Here is a 19,488-nt window from a genome sequence, read left to right as displayed (position 1 = left end):
CAGAAGGCATGGAAGTAAACTGTTTAGGATGACATGCAAAAAAAAAAAAGAAAATCAAGGAGTGAAAAAAAGGATTGCACTGAGAGAAAAGGGAAGAGAAATGTAAAATGAGATAAATTGTATCACTTAAAGAGGCATGCGTGCACACACACACACACGCACATACACAATTTCAGTGGAGGGAAGGAAGAGGGTAGCAGACAATGTGTAAACCTTACTCGTTGGAATTGGCTCAGAAAGGGAATAACAGTCTTACTCCCTGGGTTATAGAATCCTATCTTACCCTACAGAGAAGAATGAGTAAGTAAGTAAGATGGAGAGTAAGGAGGGGAGTAATATGAGGGAGGGGGAATTGGGGATTAGGTCTAGGTGATTAAAAACAAAACGCTTGTGAGAAGGAACAGAGTGAAAGGAGAGAGAGCAGGATCAAATGGAGAAAATTAGATGGAGAGAAATTTACAGATGGTAATCATAACTGTGAATGTGAATGGATGAACTCACCCATAAAATGGAAGCAAATAGCAGACTACATTAAAGAAGCAGAATCCTACAGTATTGTTCACAAGGAAGATATTTGAGTTAGGGAATCACACAGAATAAAAGTAAGGAGACAGAGCAGATCTATTGTGCTTCAGTTGAAGTAAAAAATACAGGAGTAGAAATCATGATCTCAAACAAAAGTGAAGCAAAAATAGATGTAATAGATCACCCATTGAAGTAATTCAGTACTATCTATACATATCAAATGGTATAGACCCCAAATTTTTAAAGGAGAAATTAAATGAACTTTAGGAAGAAATATTCAGTAAAACTATACTAATGGGGGGACCTTTAGCTTTCTCTCTCAGAACTAGATAAATCTAAACAAAAAATAAGCAAGAAAGAAGTAAATAAAGTGAATGAAATTTTTGAGAAATTTAGGTATAATAGATCTCTGGAGAAAACTGAATGGGGACCAAAAAGGAACCAAATACAGAAAAGCAGAAATAATAAGTACATCCTTTTCAGATCATAATGCAATAAAAATGACAATAAGGGTCTATGGAAAAACAAATTTAAAATTAATTGGAAACTAAAAAATCTAATTATAAGAAAAGGTGGATCAAAGAACAAATCATAAAAACAATTTCATTAAAGAGAATGACAATAAGGAGACAACATAGCAAAATTTTTGAGATATAAGCAAAACACTACTTAAGGCAAAATTTATATCTTTGAATGCTTCCATCAATAAAATAGGGGGAAAAAAACCCACAACAAATCAATGACTTAGGCATGCAACCAAAAAAAACTAGAAAAAGAACAAATTAAAAATCCCCAATTAGACTGAATTTTAAGTCCTAAAAATCAAAAGAGAAATTAATAAAATTGAAAGAGAACTATTGAACTAATAAGACTAGGAGTTGGTTTTATGGGGGAAAAAACCCAATAAAATAGAGCATTGATTAACTTGATTTTAAAAAGGAAAGAAGAAAATCAATAATCAAATTGTCAGTATAAAAAATGAAAAGAGTGAATTCACCACCAATGAAGAGAATATTAGAGGTATCATTAGGAGCTATTTTGCCTTAATTATATGACAATAAATCTGACAGTCTCGGTGAAATGGATGAATATAAAGTGCCCAGATCAATAAAAGAGGAAATAGAATTCTTCAGTAATCCCATTACTGAAAAAGAAATTGAACAAGCCATCAATGAACTCCCCAGGAAAAGAAATCCCCAGGGCCGGATGGATTCACGAGTGAATTCTATCAAAAAAATGATCATTTTAAAATAAAAAGGGAAACAGACTTTTCTGTGCCCAAAGAGAAGGGGTTCTAGCTACCATGAAGGAACTTGAGGGAGAAAGAGATACAGGTTTGGTGCCTTGAGGTTTATAGTCCTTAGTCTCAAACCTAGTGCTTACCAGTTGAGTGACCTTGGACTAGGTACTTCCTTATCTGTAAAATAAAGATGATCAATTTTCTATACCTGTCTCACCATACTGATTGAAATATAAAGTGTTCTAGATCAGTGCAATCTTGAAAGCAGAGGCTGTTTTTGTTTGTCTTTTCTCTCTTAGATCCTCAGCATCTAGCATATTGCCTGGCATATAAGAAGTGCTTAATAAATTTTAGTTTGTAAATAAAAACAAAACCAAACCAGGGAATGTTGGAGCTGTGGGAGGAGGGGCCCTAGAACTGGGAATGTAGGAGCTGGAAGGGAGCTTAAAAGAGGAGATGCCAGGACTGGGTGGAGCATTAGAGCAGAAAAGGTCAGGAATAATGCTTCCCACAGCATTTCTTCCCATTGTCCATGTTTTTGGTAGATAATTGGCAGAGGCAGGTTAGGACCCCAGGCCTTGACCTGGGCCTTTCATACCCTTCACAAGGCTGCCTGGCTTTTGGCACCTTTCAGATTCTTGAAGCAGTGGAAAGGAGAAGGCTCGAGCGCAAACAGGAAGAGGAAGACAATGTGACAGAGATCTCCAACACCCTGCAGAGTGACTTCCCCTCCGAGACCTCCCACCGGCTTGGCCAGGGTAGGAGGTGGACCAAGGAGCAACTTGAGGAGATCTGGCTCATCCAGAAGCAACAGGTCCACGAGAAGCAGGTAGCACCCTACCACTTTTCTCTGCACTCTTTCCCAACTGTGCCCCCTCCTTGAGAGATCAGACAGCTCAGGGGGCCCTGGAAATATTCTCACTCCCTGGACCTGCTTCCTATCTGAGCCTCAGTTCCTCTATTTGCAGAAGTGGTACCTTAGCCCTGATTCATTTTCTCCTGGAGTAGGTGGGACCAGGGCACAGATCCATATGAATGACTCAATTGAAGTAAGCTCTATGGCCAGGATGGAGGCCACAAGGTAAGTGCAGAGGAAGGGGCACAGCCCCACATAGCCCAAGAGGATCAGCTATGATTCTCTCAGGGTCTAGCTGGCTTTGTGGTCATCTCTTCCACTTTTCCTCCATCTGTCAGATGATGTTCAGGACATCCTGTTTGTCTCCACCTCTTTTGGCCTATATGTTTTTTCTTTTTTTTCTGGTGATCCCTTTTCTGATCTGATTCCTCTTCCTCTCCTCCCCCTGCAGAAGGTTCTCTGTGCCATGTCTGCTCTGTTCATGCTCCCAATTGCCTGCAAAGTCCAATTTAGCCTCCTTTCCTTGATATACTCATGCCACTTGCTATCAGGTGCCATGACCTCTTTGGCTTCATCCTTGATTTGTACCCACTTTCCCTCCATACCAACTTATGAAGCCCCTGACTTCTTCCTTGTTCAAAGTCAAGTACCCTTTGGAATGGAAGCAGATGGAGGAACTAGACCAGGCTGGCTAAGGGTGAGGAAGGAGGAAGGAAGGGAGAGAAGGAGGAAGAATAGGCATTTGGTTAATATGATGCTTGAATATGTGCTATGGAAGAATCACATCCAAGTTTGTAGCAGGGTCTCACCCCAAGAATGGGAGACTCAAACTTTGTTCAATCCAGAAGTAAGAAAAGAATTTTATTTGAAGAAGAAGAGGTTTTAAGTAGTATAAATGGCCTCAAAGTTGGTGGGGTGGTCTGGGGGTTAATCAGATAGCCTTAGGGCTGATGGACTGGGGAGGGGAGAAGGCTAATAGAGTAGCCTTCCCTGGAGCTGATGGAATATCAGCTCTCCAGGTGGGGAGTAGTAGTTCCATTAGCCCAGGGATGATGGAGTAGCCCCAGAGCTGATGGAGCAGGCCCAGGTGGTAGATTTCATTGCCCTGGGCTGATGGAATAGCTCAGTAAGTAGTAGAGTAGCAAACCCCATCTGTGGAGTAGCAATCCCAAGTGTGGAGTCACTACCTGAAGTGTGTATCAGGGTTTGCTTATTTATTAGGGTTTGGGAGCTGTCATCTTCCATTCCAGAGAAATCTCTTCTCCTGAAAAACCCTTGAAAATGGGCATGGCAAAATTCAGGTGGAGGTGTGTTTTGGGGTTTGACACATCCTTATGAAACATCATAGGAAATAAGGAGCCATGTACAGGTTTGGAGGATTGCCAGAGTCCCCCAATGTTCACTTTGTCATCATTTGTCAGTGTAGGAGAAGTCTTGCTGTCCTAGAATGGGAATATGAAGAGAGGGATGCAGTAAGGTCCTAACAGTTCAGAACCAAGGTAAATAAAGAACAATATGAGTAATTAATAAAACAGATTAGACTTATGGCCCAGTATAGTATATTACTGTACCAGTACTAATGATTAATGCTTGCAATTTATGCTTGACTAATGCTGCAGTTTATGTTTAGTTAGTGCTAACTGTTGAGAAATGCAAGATTTCGGAATATGAGGGTTTCATTTCTATTACTACCCATTCCCCATCTCCATCATATAGGCTCTTGATCAAGAGGCTCTTGTCAAGGATGACTCCCAGGATTTGCTCTTCATAAAGCAATAAAAAAACAAATTTGCTTTGAATCAGGATGGTGGGGAGAGGGGGAACTCTCTATCTGTGTAAGTCAAGCCTAAAGCTGAGAGGGGAACAGGCTCAGCCCAGGAGGCAGAGAATGAGGGTGGATGGGAAATTCCTAGGAGATGGAGAACTTTCAACAGCCAAAGCTTCAATATCCCTGTCCAAAGTAACCAATATGGATGACAGATGGACTGGACTAAAAATCCTATTCCAAGCAGGGCTTTTGGCTTGGTAACTGTGGCCAAGAGTTGGTGGGATGGGACCCAGTGGTGGCATGTCTCATACCTCACTCAGGAGGAACAGAAGAGATACAAGGATAGTAGGGACAGAGTAGCATTGTGTATTAAGAATCTCCAGCGAGACCTCCTTAGAGATTGTCCTCCAAGAGCTTCCCTTCTCCAGAGCCTCTCTCAAGAGATTCTTCCCAAGTAATCCTCATCAGAGATCCTCCAAAAGGATTTTTTTTCTCAAGAGATTCTGCTTTTTCTTATATAGGAGTTTTTCTCCTATGTTACCTCCCCTAAGTCCTTACATCTACCAATCACTGTAGATGTTTTCCAAAGGACTGCCCATCTGAATTCCTGCTAAGTCGACTAATCTCCTCAGTAAGTCTGAACCAGAAAAAATGCTGCTGTGTCGACTAATCTCCTCAGTAAGTCTGAACCAGTGAAAACACAGCTGAGTCAACTAATCTCATTAAGAGAAAACTTGCCCGACCCTTTTAGGTAACTAGCATCTCATTGTATCAATTCTAAAAAACAGGCATGGCTCAAAGAACTCCTTGCCTTATTATAAGCATGGGTCCAAGTACTTTCATTGTTTAGCAAGGATTTTTCTCCCCTAAAGCAGTCTTAAGTATGGGTGGAGTAGAGGTCCTCCCATAGCAAGGATTTTTCTCCCCTAAAGCAGTCTTAAGTACGGGTGGAGTAGAGGTCCTCTCATTTCTGATCCTGGTGAGTTCTCACATCAAAATGGGGAATGTTTCCCAGTAGGGAATTTGTTCCAATGGAGGATTCCTCAATGTGGAAATTTTTAACATTCACAAGTCTGAGAAATTTCAAGATTTACAAAGGCCACCTTCCTTTGTTATTTTTTTTTTCATTATTTCCCTGGATATCCTTGATCCTTTGTTCTTCCAAATGAACTTTGTTACGGTTTTCTCTAATTCAGTAAAAAAAAGTTTTTTGGAAGTTCAATGGGTATGGCACTAAATAGATAAGTTTGGGTAGGATGGGCATTTTTATTATGTTAGCTTGACCCACCCATGAGCAATCAATGTTTTTCCAATAGTTTAGGTCTAGTTTTAATTGTGTGAAGAGTGTTTTGTAGTTGTGTTCATATAGTTCCTGTGTTTGTCTTGGCAGATAAATTCCTAAGTATTTTATATTGTCTTGGGTGACTTGAAATGGAATTTCTCTTTCTAATTCTTGCTGCTGAACTGGGTTGGAGATATATAGAAATGCTGATGATTTATGCAGGTTTATTTTGTATCCTGCAACTTTGCCAAAGTTGTTGATTATTTCGACTAGCTTTTTGGTTGATTCTCTAGGATTCTTTAAGTAAATCATATCATCCGCAAAAAGTGACAGTTTGGTCTCCTCATTGCCAATTTTAATACCTTCAATTTCGTTTTCTTCTCTAATTGCTACTGCTAGTGTTTCTAGTACAATATTAAATAATAAAGGTGATAATGGACATCCTTGTTTTACTCCTGATCTTATTCAGAAGGCTTATAGTTTATCCCCATTGCAGATGATGTTTGCTGATGGTTTTAGATATATACTGTTTATTATTTTTAGGAAAGGCCCTTCTATTCCTATACTTTCTAGTGTTTTCAATAGGAATGGGTGTTGTATTTTATCAAAGGCGTTTTCTGTATCTATTGAGATAATCATGTGATTTTTGTCGGTTTGCTTGTTAATATGGTCAATTATGTAGATGATTTTCCTAATATTGAACTATCCTTGCATTCCTTGGTATAAATCCCACCTGATCATAGTGAATGACCCTCCAGATCAGTTGTTGAAGTCTTTTTGCTAGTATCCTGTTTAAGATTTTTGCATCTATGTTTATTAGGGAGATTTGTCTATAGTTTTCTTTCTCCATTTTTGACCTGCCTGACTTTGGAATCAGTACCATATTTGTGTCATAAAAGGAATTTGGTAGAACTCCCTCTTTGCTTATTATGTCAAATCGTTTGTATAGTATTGGGATTAACTGTTCTTTGAATGTTTGATAGAATTCACTAGTGAATCCATTCGGCCCTGGGGATTTTTTCTTAGGGAGTTCTTTGATGGCCTGTTGGATTTCTTTTTCTGATATGGGATTATTTAAGAATTCTATTTCTTCTTCTGTTAGTCTAGGTCAGTGGTTCTCAACCTTTCTAATGCCGTGACCCCGCAATACAGTTCCTAATGTTGCAGTGACCCCAAACCAAAAAATTATTTTGGTGGCTTCTTCAAAACTGTAGTTTTGCTATAGTTATGATTCAGAATGTAAATACCTGATATGCATCATGTATTCTTATTGCTACAAATTGAGAGGCTGAGAACGCTGGTCTAGGTAATTTGTATTTTTTATAAGTATTAGTCCATATCGCCTAGATTCGCATATTTATTGCCATATAATTGGGCAAAGAAATTTTTAATGATTGCCTTAATTTCCTCTTCATTGGAGGTAAGATCCCCCTTTTCATCTATGATACTGTTAATTTGCTTTTCTTCTCTCCTTTTTTTAATTATATTGACCAGTACTTTGTCTATTTTGTTTGTTTTTTCAAAGTACCAGCTTCTTGTCTTATTTATTAGTTCAATAGTTCTATCACTTTCAATTTTATTAATTTCTCCCTTAATTTTTAGACTCTAGTTTGGTTTTCTTCTGGGGGGTTTTAATTTGTTCCCTTTCAAATTTTTTGATTTGCACATCCAATTCATTGATCTCTGCCCTCCCTAATTTGTTAATATCAAGGATATGAATTTTCCTCTGAGTACTGCTTTGGCTGCATCCCATAAGGTTGGAAAGGATGTCTTGCCATTGTCATTTTCTTCAATGAAATCATTAATTGTTTCTATGATTTGTTCTCTAACTAACTGATTTTGGAGCATCATATTATTTAATTTCCAATTGATTTTTGATTTTGCTCTCCATGTACCCTTACTGATCATTATTTTTATTGCCTTATGATCTAAAAATGTTGCATTAATTATTTCTACTTTTCTGCATTTCTATGCCATGTTTTTATGACCTAGTGTATGGTCAATCTTTGTGAATGTGCCATGTGCTGCTGAAAAGAAGGTATATTCTTTTTTTGTCCCTATTTATTTTTCTCCATATATCTCTTAACTCTAATTTTTCTAGGATTTCATTCACCTCTTTTACCTCTTTTTTATTTATTTTTTATTTGATTTGTCTAAATTTGATAGTGGTTAGTTCAGATCTCCCACTAGTATAGTTTTATTATCTATTTCCTCCTTCTATTCTCCTAGTTTCTCCATTAGAAATTTGGGCTATACCATTTGGTGCCTACATGTTGATTAGTGATATTTCCTCATTGTCTATACTCCCCTTTATCAGGATGTATTTACCTTCCCTATTCCTTTTAATTCGGTCTATTTTTGCTTTGGCTTTGTCAGATATCATGATTGCAACTCCTGCCTTCTTTCTGTCAGTTGAGACCCAATAGGTCTTACTCCAATCTTTGATTCTGACCTTGTGAGTATCTACCCGCCTCATGTGTGTTTCTTGAAGATAACATATGGTGGGGTTTTGGCTTCTAATCCACTCTGCTATTCGTCTATGTTTTATGGTTGAGTTCATCCAATTCACATTCAGTGTTATGATTGTCATTTGTGAATTCCCTGGCATTTTGATATCCTCCCCTTATTCTGACCTTTCTTCTTTTGCTATAACCTTTTAAACCAGTGGCTTACTTTAAATCAGTCCCTCTAGTCCCCTCCCTTGTTATGCTTCCCTTTCTGGCCCCTCCCTTTTAGTTCCCTTTCCCTCCCCCCTCCTTCCCTCTCTTTTTGTATTCCCTTCCCCCTAGCCCCACTTAGTTTTCCCTTATCCCTTACCCCTGTTGGATAAGATAGAATTCATGATCCTAATGGATCTAGATGTTCTTCCCTCTCAGAGTTAATTTCATTGAGAGTAAGGTTTAATTAATAAGAATTAGCACTCTTTTCCTCTCCTTCTTATAAGAGAATTCTTCCTCTCCCCTTCCCATGTTTATTCTTGTGTGACAAAGATTATTCTATTTAATTTATTTCTATTTCTTCAACTATATCTTTGTACCATCGTTGATCCCCCCTCCCTTTTTCTTTTTGTTTTTTTTCCCCTCCAAATCATGTTAATGCCCTGATCTTTCTCTATGAGTGATTCTTCTGATTACTGTATTAATGCACACAATTTTTGAAAGTTACATATAACATTTCCCTCATATGTTAGTATATATGTTTGATCTAATTGTAGCCCTTATAGAAGAGAGTTTGAATAAAAGAAAAAAAAAACACTTTTCTCCTTTTCCCTTTCTTTCATATTTAACTTTTCATGTTTCTCTTGCTGTTTGTGTTTGGATGTCAAACTTTCCTCTGAGTTCTGGTCTTTTCTTTGCAAATACTTGGAATTCTTCTATTTTGTTGAATACCCATACTTTCCCCTGGAAGTATATAGTCTGTTTAGATGGGTAGTTGATTCTTGGTTGAAGACCCAGTTCTCTTGCCTTTCTGAATATTGTGTTCCAGGCTTTGCGGTCTCTTAGTGTGTTTGCTGCTAGGTCTTGTGTGATCCTTATGGGGGCTCCTCTGTATGTGAAGTTTCTCTTCTTAGCTTCTTGTAAGATTTTCTTCTTGGCTTGGAAGCTCTTGAATTTGGAGATTACATTCTTGGGGCTTGTCTTTTGGGGATTTAGTATAGAGGTGTTCTATGAACCCTTTCTATTTCTATTTTGCCCCCTTGCTTGAGAACATCAGGGCAATTTTCTTTGATGATTTCTTGTAGTATGGCATCGAGATTTTTGTTTATCTCTGGTTTTTTCAGGTAGACCAATGTTTCTCAAGTTGTCTCTCCTTCCCCTGTTTTTTTGGTCCGTCACCTTGTCAGTGAGATATGCTTTCTTCTAATTTACTAATTTTTTGACTTTGCTTTATTAATTTTTGCTGATTTGCAAGATCATTGTCTTCCAGTTGCTTAATTCTGATCTTTAAGGACTGATTTAGCTTTTCACTTTGGTCTGCCCTTCTGTTTGAGACTTCCAGCTCTCTCTCCAATTTTGAGTTCTTGTCCTTCAGGCTGTTGACCTCTTTCTGAATTTGTTCCCATATTTCTAGCCAGAAGGTTTCCATCTTTTGGTTAAGCTCCATTTTGAGTTCTTCCAGAGCTTGTGGATAATTTCCATTTTGGGGGGCATGTTTTGATTTTGTTTGAATTTCATCCTCTTTTTCCTCTGTAGCCTGGGTTTTCCCTCCATAGAAGTTTTCAATAGTCACTTTTTTCTCTTTCTTCTTGGAGGGTTGATCTTGGGCACTATTAGCCATCCCTTTGGTGGTTTTTCCTTTCCTTTTTGGTCAGAGGTCTGGGTGTTATGGGCGGGTTTTCTGTGGATTTAAGTGGTGATGTTTTTTGCCTCAGGCTGGTTCTTCCCTGACTCCCGCAGTTTGTTAGTGTGCTGGCTAGCCCCCATGTTCTGTGGTCTCTTCTCTCCTGTGGGCAGGAGTCTCCTGTAATACTGCTCTGAGGGGTAGTTCCCTGGTAGCCCCTGTCAGTTTCCAAGGACACTGGCGTGCCCCCCCTCAGTACAGTGAGGAACGGAGCTTTGGCCTCAGGCAGTTTCTACAGTTTCTAGGGTCTCCACAGTGTTCGCAGTTTGCAAGGGCCCCACAGTCTGGGCGTTCTCCAGTGGGCAGGGTTCTCCAGTGAAACCACCCTGAGGGTAGTTCCCTGGCAGTCCTTGTTATATCCCAAGGACTCTGGTGTGCCCCCCAGACACAGAAGCTCTTCACTCACTTGCTGTCTCCTGTGAGCGTGCTGGCCCCTACTCTGGTTCCATGGGGGAGGTGGGAGTGGATAGTTCAGTTCACGTTTTTGTGCACGCTTTTTCTCCTTCTTATAGTGTGGAAATGTTCAAACCCCACGTGCCTTCGTTGCTGTGGCCTTCTGGAGAGTCCCCCCATTCTTCCAAGGATAATTTTTATGCTCTTTTGAGGTATTGAGCTATTTTGTTCGGTGCTGGGGGAGAGGAAGCAATTCGCATCTAGATTGCAGCCATGTTTACCCAGAAGTCCCCACTTATCTTACTTTTAAGATTCTTTTCCCAGTTGTCTTCAGCCTCTCCTAATTGTGCTTTGAATTGTATTTTGAGTTCTACCACAGCCTGTATCCAGTTTTCTGGACTTTCTGTGTTTTTGTTTGGTGTTCCTTCATCCTTCTCTGCTCTGTTTGCTCTTTGTTCATTGCCTATATAGAAGCTGTCAATTGTAATTTCTTTTTTGTTTTTCTGTTTTTTTGCTCATATTTACCCCTTCTTTACTCCCTGCAGCTGCCTGCCCTTTTGCTTCTCTTATTTTATTTATTTTTTTTTTGTGGGTTTGCGCTTTTCTGTCAGCCTTCGCCCTTCGGAGTTTTTTCAGTAAATCTCTCAGTGCAGTCTGTGGGGGAGGGGTTTTGGAGTTTGAGCTTCCTTGTCCTCTGGAAGCTTTGATGGGATGAAGTCCAACAGTCTGTGGGGGAGAGGTGTTGGAACTTGAGCTTCCCTGCCATCTGAAAGCTTTGAGGAGATTAAGCCAGGCTGAGTTGCAGAGCTCGATGTGCCCTGAGGCCAAAACCTGGGGGAGTGGCAATATGGAGTGTCTCCACTGCTGCAACTAGGTTTCCTGTTCTGCGCTCTGTGCTTCTTCTCTAACTTCTTTTCCACCACCTGTTTGATGCTCTGAGTCTGGCACAGCTTTGCCCACAAGGTACACTCTCCAGACCAGCGCCTTTGCCTGCCCAGAGATTCCAGCTGCCATTGGAGGCTTAGCTCCCTAGGTGGGAGAGGGGTCCCGGGACCTCTCTTCCTTCCCCTTAGACCCGAGTGTTCTCGAATCCAGGCTTTTGGGGGCTACCTTTTGGTACCCTCCAGCAGGAGGGTTCCTTGGTTCTGTCTTGTTGTTAGGTTTGATTTTCAGTCCCCTAGGAGCATTTAGTTTGTAATTGGTAAGGAAAGGTTTCAGAGGTCTGAACTTTCGCTGCCTCTACGCCGCCATCTTGACTCTGCTTATCTTAGTGTTTCTTGAAGAGCTATAAAATTAAAATTCTATATGCTTATTTTTTGTTGTGGAGACTTCTTATCAATGATGATTTCATTACTTTATTCTTATAATTCCAAATTGATTTCCAAAATGGTATCATTTCACAGATCCACCAACAATGTACCAGTATACCTATTATATCCCACCAACATTAAGTATTGCCATTTTTGCAAATTTGCAAAATGTGCAGTAAAACGTTGGGTGTTTTCATTAGCATTTCTCTTATTGTTAGAGATTTTAAGAATTCTTTGATGTGTTTATGGATACTTAGCTGTTCTTTTGAGAATTGCTTGTTCATATCCTTTGATAATGACATGTCTATAACACTTAGCATTAGTGACCGTTTAATCTCTTCTTGAAAGATGTTGGAAACCATCAGGTTACTGCTATTGGGGGGTCTAAGCAAGCCCTGGATATTGAAGTAACAACAATAGGGACTTCGAGGGATTCTGTGGCCATCCTTGAGTTATGCTAGAGGAAAGGTAGTTTTCAGAGGTGAAGTTAGGCCCAGGAAGGCAAGGATGTTCTCTAGGACAAGCATCTAAGACTCAATCATACTGTGTTGAGGAAGAAAGAGCTGCTGCCTGAGGAGACTGGGGTGCACAGGAAGCCCTTTGACATGTTCTTACTGCAAAAGGGAGCAAATAAAATGAAAGCCAACACCTTGGACCGGCACTGTGAGGATATCATCAAAGTCACTGAAGAAAGAGGAGTAGAAAAGATCTTCTCAAGATCTGTGGGGGTTTTGAGAACTTTTAACTAGTTCAACCTTTCTAGTCGAGAGTTGAGGGGAAGGGACTGGTTCAAAGTGCCATCACTCAAGGAGAGGGGGACTAAGCTGGGCTTCAAATGGAACATTCTTTCTACTGCCCAGCCTAGCCTCCTTGGTCATATCTCCTTTTCCTATGGGTGTTGGATGTCTGGGATAAACTGGCCCCAGCTCTCATCTCTCCCTGTAGAGGCTACAAGAGGAAGAGAAGCAACGAGACTTTGATTGGGACCGGCAGAGAGTCCAGGCAGCTAGAGTCAACATTCTGTTAGAGAGGAAGCAGCAGCGGCAAAACCGGGAGCTCCGCAGGGATATGGATAACAAGAACTTGAACTTGGCACAGGAGCATAAAAACCTGTGAGTAGGCAAGAGGGAGGCATTAACACATATGTATGTCTGGGGGATGATCTAGAAATGCATACATGCAGCTATCCCATCCTTCCAGCCATCCATTCATTCATCCATCCTATCCATCCACCCATTGGTACCTTCTAGGCAGAGAGGGACAGAGACTTGGGGGTAGGGTAGAGATAATGGGCAAAGTGCACAAGAGACCTGGCTTCTGACATGAAGGCTAAATCACTTATGCCGATAGAGCCTCAGTTCCTATAAAATAAGGACACTTATAATACCTCCCCCTCTCCCTTCCTCTTGGGATTGTTAACAATAGAGTTAAAGGTCTAGAGATGAATCAGCTGGAGGTCCTTGCCCTCAGGGGGCTTACAGTCTTAACAATGGGCAAAAGAAACCCTTTTAGTGTTTTTCATGTGGTTTGGGGCCATCTGACCCCTTTATACTGGTAAGAAAAGTCTAATACTTTGATATTAAAAAATTAACCTCAAGACAAGATTGGGGAAGGGGAGACAAAAATCCTCATTAAAAAGTACTGAGGATCCTGTGAACTCCAAGCTACATATAAGTCTATAGAGTAATGTTAACCTACCTCCCCTCCAAAGACACTTCTGAGATTTGGGGCTATGGTAAGAGAGAGGAGGATCTGACTAGATGTCATCTAGAGAATCCAGTTCAATTCTGGGCACCTCACTGTATGTGAAAGGAACTGACAAGTATGTTTTCTGAGGATAGTGATGTACCTGGAGACCTAGGAATATGGGTATCAGTAGAAGGAAGTAGAGTTTTTACCTTGGAGAGAAAAGCCTGGAGGGGCCCCTAAATCTGGGTCTTCTGATGCCCAACCCAACATTGTCACCATTGACTTTGGTAAGGACTAGAGGGTTGGATTAAATACCCCCTCTAGGATTCTGTGACCTCCAGCAACAACATATGAATCGGGCAGATGGGTCAGGAGGGTCCTAGGAGAACTTCTAGCTAGTCTAGGGGGCCCAGTGGAGAGACAGAATTACTTTTGGGGAAAGGGATTAGTCTTGTAGTGCTAAGCCCTGAGGGTGGAAAGGAGCTGAGAAGGGATTTGTCCTCAGGCTGGAGTGATAGTATGTGCAACCCTCCCCCGCCCCCCCCCCCCCAACACACACACAAACACCCCTGTTAAGGGGAAAGGGCTCAGCTGCTATGGTTGTTTGAACAGGGTTACTGAAAGAAAGGTTCCCATGGAGATGGATAGATACCTTGGGAAGAGGACTTGGTCAGTCTTCATCTTGACCATAGTGGTATGGATAGGACACTTTCAAAGCATGAAGTGAAAGGCAAAGCAGATCATAAGGGAAACCAGTTCTCCTGGAACATTTCAAAACAAAAACCTAGTTTACTGCCTCTGGGTCCCTGGATTAATTGTTCTCTAAAGTCTTTCTAAGCATAACAGTCTCTGTTCTAGGCTCCATGGTCTCTCCCAGCTGTTACATTCTTTGTTCTGGGCTCTAAGGTCTCTCTTAGCTCTGACATTCTCTATTCTAGGTTTTCAGGCCTCTCCCAGCCCTAATATTCCCTGTTCTAGGCTACAAAGTCTTTCCTAGCACTTGTATTCTTTGTTCTAGCCTCCACAGTCTCTCCCAGCTCTAATATTCTCTTGGGCTCCCAGACCTTTTCCAGTCCTGACTCAAGTATTCTGTTATTTTTATCTAAATTTCAAGGTAGTAATTTACCAAGTGGACTCTGTAGATATGACAGGAACCTAAAAAAAATACTAATAAACTAAGAAAAATCAGGGCAAATGAATACAATCGCTTAAAAATTGAATGTTGAACTGGGGTGAATTGAGCAGAACCAGGAGAACATTATACATAGTAACAGAAATGCTGTGGGACAATCAAAGGTAGTTGACTTTGCTACTAATTACAATGCTATGATCCAGGACAGTTCTGAGGGACTTAGAATGCTATCAACATCCAGAGAAAGAACTGTGGCAGCAGAAATCCAGAAGAAAACATATGATTAATTTATTATATGGCTATATGATTTGGGGTTTTGGTTTTAAAAGATGACTATTGCAAAAATGAATAATGTGGAAATAGGTTTTGAGTGATAATATATGTATAACTCAGTGGAATTACTTGTCAACTCTGAGAGAGGGGAGGGAAGAAGAGAGGGAGACAACATTAATCATGTAACCATGGAAAAAATTTAAAATTAAAATAAAAAAGACAACAATATTTTAAAAATGAAAATTGCATGTTAATTCTTTTTCTTAAGTTTAATGAAAATTTTTTTCATTTTATCTTTATTGCATTCCAATAACAAATTAACACATAAGTTTTCCAAAGTTACATGATTCATGTTGTTTCCCTCCCCTCTTCCCTCCCTCCTCCCAGAGTTGATAAGCAATTCAGTCTGGGTTATACATATATTATCGCTCAAAACATATTTCCATATTATTCATTTTTGTAAGAGAATAATCTTATAAAACCAAAACCCCAAAACATATACCCAAATAAGCACGTGATAACTTAAAAGTTCTTTTTCTAGATGTGGATAGCATTCTTTTCCCCTCAGAATCGTGAAGGGTTGTTACATTGCTGTTAGTAGCAAAATCTATCACATTTGATCTTCCCACAGTATTTCAGTTACTATCTATAATGTTCTCCTGGTTCTGCTCATTTCTCTTCCATCTCAGTTCATGTAGGTCTTTCCAGTTCTTTCTGAAACCATCCTGTTCATCGTTCCTTATAACACAAAAGTATTTCATATACTATAATTTGTTCAGTCATCTCCCAATTGAGGGATATCCCTTTAGTTTCCCATTCTTTGCCACCACAAAAAAGAGCAGCTAGAGATATTTTTGTACAAACAGGTCATTTTTTGGTATCTCTTTGGGATACAGACTTAGTAGTGCTATGGCTGGATCAAAAGGTATACATTCTTTTAAAGCTCTTTGGGTATAATTCCAAATTGCCTTCCAGAATGGTTCGATCAATTCACAACTCCAACAGCAATACATTAGTGTCCCAGTTTTGTCACTGGATGTTAATCCTTGAATTATCCAATATCCCAAGGTGAGTCCCTAAGTCTGATGACATTAGGGAAATCCAAAAATACCCATTTCACTGGAAGAATTTTTTAAAATCCTTGCCTTTTTCTTAGAATCAATACTGTGTATTGATTCCAAGGAGAAGGTGTTAAGGGTCAGGCAATGGGGGTTAAGTGACTTGCCCAGCATCACATAGCTAGGAAGTGTCTGAATTTGAACTCAGGATCTACTGTTTCTAAGTATGGTTCTTACTCCACTGAGCCACCTAGCTGCCCCCACACTGTAAGAATTTTGAAACAAATTTAGTTGAGCTTAGAGGGAGGGAAAAGGCTGAACTATCCTCCAGGTCCTTGCAATAACTCCACATAATATGAGGGTATTTTAGTTTCTGGTTGGTCGATTTGTATTTTGTTTGCCCTTTTCCAGAAAACCTAGCTACTTGCTCATTTTCTCTGGTTTGTTTTACTCTAGGAATGATTATCTTAATGAGGAAGTCTACAGAAATTGCCCCTCTGAGCAGTATTTCACCCAATTTAATACAACTAGTAAATAAGGAAGAAAATATAGCCACTAATGTTTTGGTTTATGTATATTGGAGTTTAATAAAAAAAATTTTTTTTAAATCTTATCTGTTCCTTTGCTCGTATCTCTCCAGGCTGGGACTATCCAAGCTGTACTGTGGCCTGGGGACTAGTCTCCCAAAACCTCAGTGGGCTTCCTGGAGAAGCTTACTTTCTCCTGGAGACTCAGGAGACTCAGGCCTGGAGCTCAGCCTCCTTAGCACCAGAAACACTATGTTAGAGGGACCGTGGGTCCATGTTAGTCAAATAAATGAATGGAAAACTGAATTAAGAGGTTCTAGTAGCCAGAACCCAAAACGAGTCCCAGCTTCGCCTCTCTTCCCCTGTGTGACTTGTTCTAAGGCCCCTCCCAGCCCAGACTTTTCCTGTTTTAATAGATTCTCCTCTATCCCAGCTTGCTCTCTTTTCTCCTTCCTGGGGTACTCTTGGCAACTAAGGGATGGGGTTTGGATGAGAAGACCACAGACTCCTATGTTCCTTGAAGGAAGCTCAGAAATCATCGGCCCCCACCCCCCATTTTGTAGTCCCAGGGATGGGCAGTGTCTTGTCCCAGGTCTCAGAAATAAGACATGGCAGCCAGAGTCTGATTGCAGCAGCCCTGTGCCGTGATGGCCAGCAGTATGTGGCACAGTGTTCTATGGGAACCCATCTGTGGGCCTTTGGAACCAAGAAGATCGAGTAAAATCCTTTCTCCCTGTAAGCACCCAGCCCCAATGCTCAGGTTATACCCCCAAGATCAGCCTCAGTTCTTGACAATGTCCTGTTTAGCTCTAGGGCCTGCCCTGGGTGGGTCCTGGGACCAGCCTGTGCCCCCCCATGGGAGGTGGGAGGTAGATGTGCTCTGCTCTGCTCTCTGTCCTTCCCCCGCTTCAGGGGTCCTGGGGTTCAGCATTAATTATGAAAGGATTCCCAATGTCTGGCATGGGGCCTTTGGCTCCAATTGTGTGATTCTAAAGCTTCTTGAAGCAAAGAGAAAAGCTTGGAATTCTTCGGGCCTGAGGTAAGCCAGGACCCTGCCCAAGTGGTGTTCTTACCCTTGGCACGTCCATGTAAATGGAGCCTGTGTTGAGAAGGACTTTCCAGACACTGAAGATGATCTTTGGGGGCAGCCCAGCCTCTCCTTTCTCGTCAGCCGCTCAGGGTGTGTTGGGTTCAAGTTCTGGCTGAAGTGCTTTTTAGCAGCATATCCTCGGGGACAGGGGCCTCTCAGACCTTCAGAAAAATGGCCAGAACAAAAACGTGGCTATCTTAGGGGGGCTGCCTGAATCTGATATGATCAAGCACTGTTTGGAGATTGTCATTTGTTCTTTGGCAAGGAACCAGCCCCTGCTGGCCCTGGGTCAAGCTTTACCACTAAGATGCAGAACCCCTTCCAGGTCATGTCTGTGCTTTGGATTCATTGTTCCCTTGGAGGATCTGGCCCAGATCCAGGAGGCAGGATGGTTCTTTTCAAAGGGATCTGGAGGCCATTCTTCCCATTTCGCTCACATTGTCTGGGTGGGACCCCAGGCTTGGCCAGTCTCACACATAAGTGTGGAAATCCAGATGGTGTCCATCCCAGATGCTTTCAGGAGCTATGGGGGAGAGGAAGGCTCCAGGCAGCCCGTGGAGAACTGCCAGGCCAGTGACTCCCCATGAGTTTTAGCTCAAAGGCCTTTTGAAGAACCCAGTATAGAGAGTGGCAACTCTACAGTAGGCCATCATGGTCCCAGTCCTTGAAAGGGGCAACAAAATACTAACCCTTGAACCTATGGCCCTTGTTCTACGGAGGCTGCTTCTGTGTAAACTGTCTCTGGCAGTTACCTGGGGGGAGGAGCCTCTCTCAACCACGTCTAACAGGTGAGCCTAACAGCCTTAGACAAGGTAGGAGTGGGAAGCAGAAGCTGGGACCTCACTCTGCCTGACTTCTCTCAGGGTCTGAAGCAGAAATCCCAGACGGATGTCTCTGGCACTGCTGAGGCACTTTAGAATGCCTTCAGGAGGACTTTGGGGCCTGGGAGAAGCCTCTGCCATAGTTCAGAACCAACTTCACATCCTGGCTCAGACCATTTCTAGCTGGGTGACTTATCTCAGTTTTTCACCTATAAAATAGGGATAATTATAGCATTTCTTTCACAATGGGATTTTAAGATTTAAGTGAAATAATATAGTAAAACACTTTCAGACCTTAAAGCTACAGAAATGTTGGTTACCACAATTGGTTTTGTTATCTCACACGTGACTGGATATAGAATGGCAGAGCTGGAAGAATCCCTTTAACATATAATTTCTGAATAATGTTCTAAATTGACTAAATAAAATTAAAATAATAAAATAATCTCATGCGCAATTAAAAAAAAATAAAGTTGGAGAACAGCTAGAATGGAAAAAAACCCAAACATATCATTTCAGCACTGGGAAGGGCCTTAGAACAGGAGGTGTTAGATCCGAGAACATAAAATGGCCTATCTAGGAGAACTTTTAAACCCATTAAGTCTTGGGTTATCCTGACTGTGGCTTCCTCTTCCACAGACAGCCCGGAAGAGACACTTGCTAAAAGAGGGTACCTTGCAGAGGGTCACAAACAGCCTTCTTGGCATCCTCTGTGTGGGGGAGGAAGAAGGAGAGCTCTGCAGTGCTCGAGATGACTTTGTTTTGGTTGCGCTGCAAATTCAGCTTTGATTGCTGGAGCAGGGGAGGATCTCTGGATAATAAGAACCAAATGTTGTCTGTGGAAATAACTGGAAATGACCCTTCTGTTGAGCAGTCGGCTGGGTTTGAGGAGGCGAAGAAGAGAAACAACCCACAGAGACGCTTTCACCATCAGTCACTGCATGGTGGCGCAACATTTGGGTCTACTTGGCTTCCCCAACCAAACAAAGATGGAACTGGAGGGTGGTCTGGTGCTATGAAACCTTGATTCAGTGACGTTCTAAGCCAATAGAGTTCCTAGTGCTCTGAGGTGCAGAGGGAATGATCCAAAGAAAAAGCCCTTCCTGGGAACTTGGGTAAAAATATCCACCCAAACCAGTAACTTCCTTATACTTATTATTATTGATCCATGGCTTGTCAGAAC

General features: G+C 41.3%; 1 protein-coding gene across 2 annotated transcripts in view; it reads left to right on the top strand.

Annotated features, from left to right (window-relative positions):
* RIBC2 (RIB43A domain with coiled-coils 2) overlaps positions 1 to 16,475 on the top strand; it is a 28,972-nt gene extending 12,497 nt beyond the window's left edge. The window contains exons 5-7 of one of the 2 annotated variants that reach the window (XM_007502603.3): positions 2,400 to 2,594; positions 12,661 to 12,827; positions 16,324 to 16,475. In XM_007502603.3, coding sequence (XP_007502665.1) covers positions 2,400 to 2,594; positions 12,661 to 12,827; positions 16,324 to 16,405 — 444 coding nt within the window. In that variant the 3' untranslated portion in view covers positions 16,406 to 16,475. The remainder of the gene's footprint in view (positions 1 to 2,399; positions 2,595 to 12,660; positions 12,828 to 16,323) is intronic. The other variant, XM_007502605.3, reaches the window with a different exon arrangement.
* Positions 16,476 to 19,488: the final 3,013 nt, after the last annotated feature.

The sequence above is a fragment of the Monodelphis domestica genome, chromosome 5, assembly GCF_027887165.1.
Source record: "Monodelphis domestica isolate mMonDom1 chromosome 5, mMonDom1.pri, whole genome shotgun sequence".
Classification (NCBI taxonomy): Eukaryota; Metazoa; Chordata; class Mammalia; order Didelphimorphia; family Didelphidae; genus Monodelphis; species Monodelphis domestica.
The sequence above is the reverse complement of the archived record's forward strand: the minus strand, read 5'-3'. Positions and strand labels throughout refer to the sequence as shown.